General features: G+C 61.0%; 1 protein-coding gene across 1 annotated transcript; it reads right to left on the minus strand.

Moving 5' to 3' along the window:
• Positions 1-7,606: 7,606 nt before the first annotated feature.
• On the minus strand, positions 7,607-10,155 carry IRF2BP1 (interferon regulatory factor 2 binding protein 1). Its single transcript, XM_045776328.2, has one exon. The coding sequence runs from the start codon at positions 9,768-9,770 to the stop codon at positions 8,016-8,018; it is 1,755 nt and encodes a 584-aa protein (XP_045632284.1). The 5' UTR covers positions 9,771-10,155; the 3' UTR covers positions 7,607-8,015.

Below are 10,155 nucleotides of genomic sequence, written 5' to 3' on the forward strand. Positions count from 1 at the left end.
CTGAACGTCTCTTTTCCTTGGAGGGTGGGCCCTGTGGGGCTTGAACACCTGAATTGCCCTGTCCCTGTCCCCTCTCCCGCCTGCCCCCAAGAGCTGGCTGCCGCTGGGGGAGGCGCTGGGGGAGGCATCGACCTGACCTTTGGCTCTTTGCTGTCCCTGACCCCAAGGACAGTTTGCTCACAGATAGCAGCCCCCGCAGCAGTGGGGCCAGGACGGCCTGGGGGAGGTGGCTCCGCAGTGACCAAGGCCATCTCCCCACCCCCACTCCCCAGACACACACCTCTAGCTCTGAGGCCCAAGGAGCCCAGGGGCTGCTCAATTTTTGGTTAAGCTGGGGAGAAGGGGAAGGCACAAACCAGGTGTTAATTGAAGGAGATGGTGTGTGTGTGTGTGTGAATGTGTGTGTGTGTCGGGGGGGGTGGGCCTCCATTGGTTGTAGGATATCACTGTGTCCACTGGGGTCTCTGCGGCCTACCCATTGAGTGTTCCCTCTGATTTGTATCCCTCCACGGTGTGGGTTTGTGGGTCTGTTCACACTCCGGGTGTTACGTGTGGGTGTCCCGGAATCTCTTATTGTTTCGTGTGTGTGGTTCTCTCGGTCCACCTACCCCTGGGTCCTTGTGGTCTCACACTGTTAGGCGCAGGTCTCCACGTCAATTTGTCTGCATACCCACCGCCTCAAGGAGTTGGGGAGGGGGGGGCTCAACCGGCGTCGGAGGCCTGCCTGTCACTGTGCGTTCCGTGTGTACCTCTGGGAGTCAGCACCCGTCTGCATGTTTCCAGGGTTTCAAAGAGTCTGCCTGCGCTTGGGTGTCACGCCTGTCACTGTTGCGTGGAGGGTCGGCTGTCACTTCTGAAGGCAGGTGTGTGGGGAAGGAGCTCGGTCCTCCTTGGGCGGCTGGGGGCCCCTGGGGTTGGTGTCTGGGTGTCTCTGTTCCTCCAGGGCTCTCCCTAGGCTCTGAGTGTGGTGTCGCTCTGATGTTTTCAGCGTGTGGCTCCGGGGGCGGGGGGGGGGGGCGGTGGGCGACAGTGAGGGAAGCTGAGGCTCAGGAGGGAAAGGGATGGGGCAAGGGTCCTCCAGCCAGCTTAGAGCAGGTCTTTTCCTTATTTGGGGTTTGCCTTTCTTGGTCCTTGCTTCTCTAGCGGCTCATTCATTTGTTCATCAGACATTGATTCAGAGACCAAGGGCTGCCTGTTTATCCCCGTGTGCGTGCGTGCGTGCGTGCGTGTGCGTGCGTGAGAGATGTCTCCCCCAGTTTCTGTCTCTCTAGTGTCATCTCTCTGCCACAATCTGTCCTTAGCCTCCTTCTGGGCCTTTGTCTCCTGGCTTTTTGAAAACCTTTGCTCGTCCTCTGTCGTCTGCCTCTTATAGGGTCCGCCTTGTGCTTTCTCTGTCATTCACTCTCTTGCTTTGACTCTGTCCCTCCCTCTCTCTGGGCTCTGGACGTCTCTGTCCTCCTCTTGGGGTCTGTGCCTCCTTTCCGGGGTCTGCCCCCCTTCCCCCCGACCCCCCCCTCCCCACTTCTTTGAATCTCTGGCCTCGCTCCTCCTTCTCTGGTCTCCAGCTCCCTGAGTTTCTGCCTCTACCTGCCACCTCGCAAGCCAGGCCCTCTATTTCTGTCGCGGTGCCCGCCCTGCCGGCTGCGTGTCACCCCCCGCCCCCTGCCGTGCTGGCTCCCCGTCAGCCGTCCCACCGGCCTCGCTGTCCTGGGCAGGCCGGGGAATTCCTCCTGGTTCCTGGAAAAAACAACTGGGGCCGAGAGAAAGGCCCTCAGTCTCCCCGGGCGCCTGCCCCCCTCCCTCGGGCCTGGGGGTCTCTCCCGGAGTCGGCCGGCCCGAGGCAGGAAGCCCTGCGGTTTCTGGCTTCTCCCAGGCGGCCTCCGGATCTGGCCCCCGCCCCCCGGCCAACAGCCCAAACATTATTCCGCAGGAGGAGTCGGTGGTGGCGGGAGGAGGCCCAGGCTGAAAGAGGCTTTCAGGGCGGCCAGGCCTGGGGCTTCCTGTCCCCAGGCTTGGGCCTCAGGCCGCCCCAGTAGGGACCTCAGGTGGCCGGAGGGGCGGGTGTTGTTGTAGGGTCCTGGGGGGAGGGTGGGGCCATCCGACAGGGTGTCTGGTGGCCACCGGCTCGGCTGGCGTGGGCAGGTGTGACCCCCACCCCAGGGACAGCCGGCTGATGTCCAGCGTGGAAAAGTACCACGGTCAGACGTGGGACGCATGGACAGACATGAGGATGCCAGGGATCGGGGATTGAGGGATAGCCATGGGGACACAGAGAAGCCGGGCTGGGACAGGTGAAGCTGGACGGAGCCTCCGGACCTGAGGTGACATGGTCCAAGGGAGGGGCCCATGGGTGGGGAAACAGAGGGCCAGGGCAGGGTCCCAGCTGTGGGCAGAGGTCCCATTACATCAGAAGACATATGATAGTAATGCTGGAAAGAGTAATCACAATAATAGCTACTCAGGCTTGTCATCTGCCCAGCATTGTGCGAGCACCTTACAGAATGGATTGACCCAATCCTTCCTGCCCCCTATTTTATTATTGGTGAAACTGAGGCAGGATGACATGAAGTCACTTGCCCCAGGTCACGTGGATGGTGTTGGAGCAGGCACGGCGGGGGCGGGGGGGGGGGGGAGGAGGAGAGCTAGGACTTGAACCCGGGCAGTCCTGCCCAGAGTCAGTGCCCTTAACCACTGTGCTGTCCTGCAGCATGAGAGAGGTGACAGCCCCGTGGGGCCCTGGGGTCCCAAGCCCTCCCTCAGAGTCAGCGCCATTCCCCGTCACAACCTGCCACAGGAGGAGGGAAGCACCCCAGAAGCCAGCAGTCCTGGGGACAGGGGGTGACAAGTGTGTCTGTGCATGTGTCCTTGTCATTGTCTGTGTCACTGGGAGTCACACGTCTATCTTGGTGTCAGCATGTCAGGGTCATGATGGCGCGGGCTTCGGTGTTACCTGTGATGTGTCTCTGGCCAGCATATCACTGTGTTGGATGTGCCTGTCTGTCACTGTGTCCTCTCTGTCACTGTTTGTGTTTTGTCCTTGTATCTCCTGTTGGCCTGTCCTCGTACCCTGATGTCTATTACGGTGTGTGTGTGTCACTGGGTCTGTTCCAGCGAGTCTCTGTCACTGGCTTCGATGGGTCTGTTTATGTCTCTTTCACTCTGGGTCTGCCTATATCTGTCCCTGTTTGTCACCATGTCTGTTCCCCTATGTGTCACCAACTAGCCAGGTGTCACCGTGTGTGTTACTCACCATCCAGGCCACAGGTGGGCGTGTCGGGCCCACTGGTGCCAGGGCGAGGGCCCGGCCCAGCCCACCCTCGCCCGCCATGGGCCAGGCTGGGCGCCTGTTTGCAGTGCCTGACACAGGTAAACACCGAGATCCGGAACCCAAGGGCCGCCTCCCTTACCTCCGCTCCCTGCCCCTTAGCCTGCCCTGCACTGGGCTGCACCAACAGTCCCCCGCAGGTGCTGCCCCCAAACTGGAGACGTGCCCTGACCCACCCCTCACCCACGGGCACGAGCCTCCCCGGGCCCCCAGCCCTGGCCTGGCCCTGTCCGTCTGTCCGTCTGCTTCTCTCTCTCTCTCTCTCTGGGTGTCTCCTGGCCTCTTTCTGTTCCTCTCTGTCCTTACTTCCTCTCACCTGAGTTACTCGCGGCTTTGCCTTTCTCTGGAATGACCCTCGTCTCCATTCTGTCACCGTCCCTCTACCTCCACCTTTTTCTGTTCTCGCTCAGTGAAGTGTGCTTTCCCTCTTTTCCGGATCGGTCTCCGTTTGAGTCAGCCACTTGGTTTCTGACTCTGGGTCTCTGTCTGCCAGGCTTTCTGTTGCTCTTTCGTGCTTTGTAAGTTTCTCCCTGTCCTTCCGTCCCCGTGTCCCGCTCAGCCTGTGTCTGTCAGTCTTGGCCACTCTCTCCGTGTGTCTCTGAGCCCCTCTAGCCCCCGCAGGAGCAGACTTCTGCCATTCCCGGGCCCTTAGGGAAGCGTGTGGCCCCCGGCCTCCCGCCCCCAGCCCACTGGTATATATATAAAGGTATATGTACATATTATTTATATCTGTACCCGGGGGCAGGAGGGGCAGACACTGGGGCCTTTGTGTAGCCACTGCCCGCTGCCTGCCCGCCCGCCACTCCTCTCCCTTCGTCCCTGCCACCCGCCCGCCTCCACTGCCCCCCCCCCCACAGAAAGGTTCCTGTGGGGCCTGCCAGCTTCCTCTGCCTGAGGTGTGAGTGGGCATGCCACGGGCGAGGCGGGCAGGGGGGCCTGGGGACTTTTCCAGCTCCAGGGAAGCTTTCCGGGTGGGGAAGAAACGGGACTTCTCAGCCGGCTGCTGTCTGTCTGTCTGTGTCTGTTGTCCCTGGGTGTCCCCGGGTCCTCACCTGGCTTCTCCCTGGGAGTCTGTCCATCCGTCTAATGTCATTCTGACTTCTTCTCTGTTGGTCTGGGGCTTATTCACTTGTGCCCACACCACACACTGTTGCTGGGCATATGTGCTAGGCCGTCTGTGAAGCCCGCACCACAGAGCAGTGAGATGCTGTCCATCCCGACTGATTCTTGGCTGCTTCTGTCCCATCTCCTCCATCTCTTCACTCAGGGTTTGAAACCCTCCACCCATTCCCATTAAAATAGAATCCAAAGTCCTTATCATGGCCTACGGGGCCCCCAAGTTTTCCCCACTATCCCTCGGATCTCATTTTTTTGTTTTAATCTTTTTAAGTCGTCTCTACACCCAATGTGGGGCTTGAACCTACCACCTTGAGATCAAGAGTTGCATGCTCTACCGACTGAGCCAGCCAGGTGCCCCCCTCTGACCTCATTCTTACACCCCTCCCCTTTGCCACAGTGGCACTGGCCACCTGGCTGCTTCTGGAACAAACCAAGCAGGCTCCTGCCTCAGGGCCTTTGCATGTGCTATTCCCCCAGATTTCCTCTGGCTCGCTCCCCCGCTTCTTTTAGTTTCCTGTCAGCTCCTCAGCGAGCCCTTCTCAACCTCCTTCTTCACAGAAGGAACCTCCATCACTCTCTATCCCCTTCCCCTGGTTTACTTTTTCTTCTTAGGACTCACCGCTCCGTGGCTGTCACATCTTATGGATCTATCTGTATCTCCTACCCGAATGTCAGCTCCATGAGAGGAGGGGCTGCATTCTGTTCCCTGCTGTATCCATAGCACCTACCGCAATGCTTGTCGCACAGAGGATGCTGAATAAATATTTCTTGAAGGAAAGGAGCACATTAATCTATCCACCCTTTAAACTAACTCTGTGCTAGGTAAGGCTGGGTTCATAGTGGTGACTGACACAGCCCTAGCCCTGCCCTCGTGGGGCTGACAGTCCAGAATGTGCAGGGCTGGGAGAGGGGAGTGCAGGGTCTGTGAGAGCCCAGGAATGGCACGTGAAGCATCCTGGGGATCAAGGAGGGCTTCCTGGAGGAGGTGTCAGCTGAGCTGAGACCTGGAGGACCAGTGGGAGTGAGCCAGGCCTTGTTGTAGGGACCAAGTGATCAAGACAGACCCAGCCTTGCCCTTCTTCACAGATCTCCATTCTCTCCCTCTGTCTCATAGAACCTGAGTTTGAAGAGGTCTTTAGTCTCTAGTTCAAACCTGTACCTTTCCCTGATCTCATAGTCTTTCCTTCTTTCTCCCGCTCTCAATTCCACTCTCTCTGAATCTCTGTCTCTCCCCTCTCCCTCCTTCAAGGTCCCTATTCTTGACCTCTTATCTGTGTATCTCGGTCTCTCTGAACCTATCTGGGTATTTCTCTACTTAGCTCTCTTTTCTGAACGTCTGTCTATCTCTCTGTGTCTACGTCATCTCCCCCATCTCAGAGGGTCTCTTGAGCTCTCTTGTCCCTCCCTGGGTCTCTGTCTTCTTCCAATGAACTCGTCTCTCTTTATAGATCCCTCTCCACCTCTGTTGTCTCCCATCTCTCCCTGGGTCTCCCTGCCCGTTTTTCCTTTCTGGAAGTCTCTTCACCTACTCACTGATCCCCCAATAAATCCAGAACCCCTCCACTCTGGCCCCACCCTGGCACCGGGGGAAGGGGGACTGATCCAGCCCCTCACACCCACACAGGTCAGGCCGTCTGCTCTGTTAATGGTTAACTCAACCTCTATCTAGAATACACACCAGCCAGGCTGGGGGTGACTCCCCTGCCCACCCCTCCCACCAGCTGTTCTTAAAGGACCAGGTGTCCTCCGCAGCTCTTCAGCCCTCACCAGGGGACCGTGGTATCTGGAGGCCTCTTGCCCTGAGGATGGGGGAGGGGAAGGGGGAACTACCCAGTGCCTGGGGCTGCAGAGCTGGGACAGGCGAGGCCACAAGATTGCCAGGGATGGGTGGCCCGGCCTGGAGCTCCGTCCAGCATCTCCCTTGCCCAGGCTTATCGCCTGGTATATTTAATCAGGGCTGGTTTTCCCAGCCCTGCCCAGGGCCCAGGCTGGCAGTACCAGGGGTGACAGAACACCTAAGACCTGATGCCTGGGGGAGGGGATGGGACCCTCCCCCCCCCCCCAGTCCAAGAGCTAGGGGTTTAAGAAGAGTCAAGGGTCCTCCAGATGTTGGGGACAAAGTCCCAGGGTCCCTAATATTTGGGATTTGGGACATGTGGGTCTGTAAGATATGTGTGGGACACGTGGATAACTAAGAGGATGGGTCGAGACTTTAGGGTCTTCCCGATTTAGGTAATGGAACACCTGTGTTTCTGAGACCTGTGGCAATCCGGGCTCTCAGGGCTGTGTGACAGTGCCGCGTGGTGGCGGGACATACTATCATTCCCCATCTTTCCGTCCATCCATTGGCCTTGGCGCTCCGCATTCCCCCTTCCCGCAACCTCCACTTTAGGGTCGCAGAGGGAGACTGCAGGGGTGGGGGCTGGGCTCTCGGGGCAGACCCCTCCCCTTAACCCCTGCTTTGCCGCAGCCGGCTCAGGCCCCGCCCCTTGACGCCAGAGAGCAGGAAGTCCTGGTTAATGATCAGCCCATCGGGACAGGTGCGGGACAAGGCCGCGCACATCAGAGGCGGCCGCGGGGGCTGTGCCTTTTACCCTGCCAGTCCCGGTGTCCTAGGATGGCCACCGTTGAGACTGGTCTCCCCATATGGGCGCGAGGAGCGCAGTTCAGGGCACCGCCAGAGGTGGGAAGCAGTCACCTTGTTTCCAGGGATGCTGTTAGTGTACCCCATGGAGGTAAACTTCCTCCCGCGTAGGGCAGTCCCTCTAAGCAATGCAGCCTTAATTCTCTGCTTCCTGAGCAAGAACTCACTGCCCATCCCTTCTAGGAAGCCTCCTGATGCTTCCTTCCCCTCCCCTCAAGGGCGCGGAGTCCCCCACATCCCGGTTGGATACAGGGGCTGCACCAGAAGGGAAACCTCATTCCCAAGTTTGGCTCTGGTTCCCATGCTAGGAGCTTCGCATGCTGAGCCTCAGTTCTGTCATCTGGAAAAGGGGCAGATGGCTAGAACGCCCGAGGAACCGCCAGCATTTCTAACAACAGCCAACGGCCCGCCTGAGTGAAGGGCGCCACCTGGAGGCTACAACGCAACGTCCTTCCCCTGCAGGATCAGTTCGGTCCCAGAGGGGGCGCAGCATCTCACACAACTAAGGGACCAAGAAGGAAAAAAAAAACCCCATCTTTCGGTTTATTGAAGGAGGAAAAGGGGGCGGGAGAGGGGGGGCAATAAAATGCTTTTGCTTTGTTTATAAAGAGCGAGATTTCAGGAGGCCCCTTCTCAAGGAGGAGGGGGGCACCTCTCCCCCAACTACAAGCAGCAGCAAAGCCAAGCCAAGGAGGGGAGAGGGAAACTGGAGGGGCCAAGGGACCCCAAACACCCCCTCGAACAGAAGCCACAAGCTTTCTCCCCCCACCCTCAATGCATCTACCCCAGGGGACCCATCTGGGATGAGGAAGGGGGTATGTACACAGGTGAGGATAGCACTGGGCTGGGTGGGGGAGGGAATAATTTATCCGCAGCAGCGGTGGGTAGCAAGGGGGTGGGAGGCAGTAGACTGGTGGCAGTGGTGGCCTAGGGGTCCCGTTCTTTCTTAACCTTGATGTCTCCAGCAAGGATAGTAGCGATCTCGCCCTGCATGAAGGCCCAGGGGACAGAAGAGCCCACCAGGGGGCATTTGTCTCCACTGGGGCAGTATACCTCCCCAGCAGGGCCCTGTGCCTTGATGAATTCCCGTGAGCAGGGAAAACAGAACTTGTGTCCGGGCACTGAGGGGCACTGGACGAAGTGGGTGTCTTCCAGACGCTCCCGGCACAGGGTACAGCACAGGGGTGCCCCAGGGGTCGCCCCGGTGCCGCTACCACCCCCGCTAACAGCTTCTGCCCCTGCTGTGGGGCTGACTTCTGCCTCACCGTTGCGGGCCACAAGACGATGCTGGGCAGGAGGCTGGGCTGTGGAAGAGGCTGCGGGGCTGGCACCCCCAGCGCGCACGGGGCCCCCACCCCCGCCAGGGTCCTTGGGGGAGTGGCCCAGGGCCTCGGCCACATTCTTCAGGGCAGCGATGGGTGAGGGCACACCAGGGGTGTCCGCGGAGTACGGGCCACCGGGTGCTACCCAGTGCCGCTGCTGCTGTTCCTCGGTAGTCATCTTCCCAGCCGCCTCACCCTCGGGCTCAGGGGACGCTTTGCGACGGCGTGGTGTGGGCGCCAGGTTCCGGGATGGGGCTCGCGGGGGTGGGCCACAGAGAGCTGCCGGGGCTGGCTCTGGGTACTGCTGGGGCAGGGCCTCAGCAGGAGCTGGCTCTCGGAAGCTGCGGACACCGTCGGTTAGCAGCTCCCCCAGCTGGCGCCATTCCCCTGAGCCGTGCCTCCGTTCATATTCGAGGTACTTGAAGCCTGATGAGGCCAGAGCCTTGCCCGGCTCCCGCAGAGCATCATGAAACATCTGGCGAGCCACGGCCAGGACTCCTGCGTACACGTTGCCAGAACCACAGGGGTATTCGGTAAAAAGCTTCAGCTCGAACTCGTAGCCGGGCGGGCGGGCAGTAGCATCAAAAGCGAACACCCGCCCCACCAGCCCGTGATCCTTCTTGAAGCGGACATTGAAGGGGGCGCAGGCAGACAACGCCAGCAGCTGTTCCCGCACAGCTTTGGGGCGCCCGTGCCACTCCTCCGCCCGGCCACGCATGGCCTCGTTCAGTTCTGCCAGACAGTCCGCATTCCTCTGCTGCTTCTCCTTCTCAAAATCGGAGCCAAAAGCTGGACGGGCAGGACTCAAGCCGGGTGCCAGCGTCAGGCCTCGGCTTCCCAGGCCAGACACCGCAGCTGCCAGCAGCCCGGGGGGCACCAAGCTGGGCATGGAGCCAAGCAGGGCCCTCCGCGCCCCCTCCGCCACGGCCTCCTCACGGCCCAGCCCATTAGCCAGGCGGGACCCCAGGGTATACTCCAGAGCGGGCGAGGGCAGGGGGAGGCGGCCCGACGATGTGGCCCTGTCATAGCGGTCCTGGCCAGAGATGCCACCGCCTGTTCCTGACGGCTGGGGCTGGGCCTGCGGAGGCGGTAACTGAGGCCCCTGTGCAGCGGCCGCGGCCAGGTCCTTAGTGGTCGGGTGCTTGAGGGAGGGGGGCCCGGGAGAGCGGCCCTCGGGGAGCACGTGGCTGCGCTTGAGTTGGCGGGCAGCGTCGATGAGCAGCTCGATGCGATCCGCACCCTCGAAGTTCACGCAGCCGCGGCACACCGCCTCGCTGAAGTCCCACACCATGGCCCACGGCATCTTGGGCAGGTCGCACAGGTAGCACCACTGGCGGCGGGACGCCTGCACCGACGCCATGACCCCCGCGCGCGCGCCGCTGAGCCCCGGCGTTCCACCCGCCGCCGACGTTCGATCCGCGCCGCCGACGTTCGATTCGTGTCCCCGGGACCGCGCGAGCCACAGTCAGGCCTCCGGCTCGGCCTCCCCGCCGATCCAGGCCCGGCCCCCCTTCCCCGCCCCCTGGGCCCTAAGCCTTTTTCCTCACTCCCGCCTCCTTGAAAAGCCTGTTTAGAGGCACGTCGGCGCCCCCACCCGGTCCGGGCTCCGGGCCGAGGCGCACAGCTCGGGCCCCGCGATGGGCCCCGGGCGCCGCCGCCTCGGGCTCCCGCCGCTCCCGCCGCCGCCGTCGCCGTCGCCGCCGCCGCTGCAACGGCCGCCGCCGCCTCCACCTCCTTCTGCCCCA

The sequence above is a fragment of the Ursus americanus genome, chromosome 21 (assembly GCF_024610735.1).
Source record: "Ursus americanus isolate L20-20 chromosome 21, mUrsAme1.1.p, whole genome shotgun sequence".
NCBI classification, from domain to species: Eukaryota; Metazoa; Chordata; class Mammalia; order Carnivora; family Ursidae; genus Ursus; species Ursus americanus.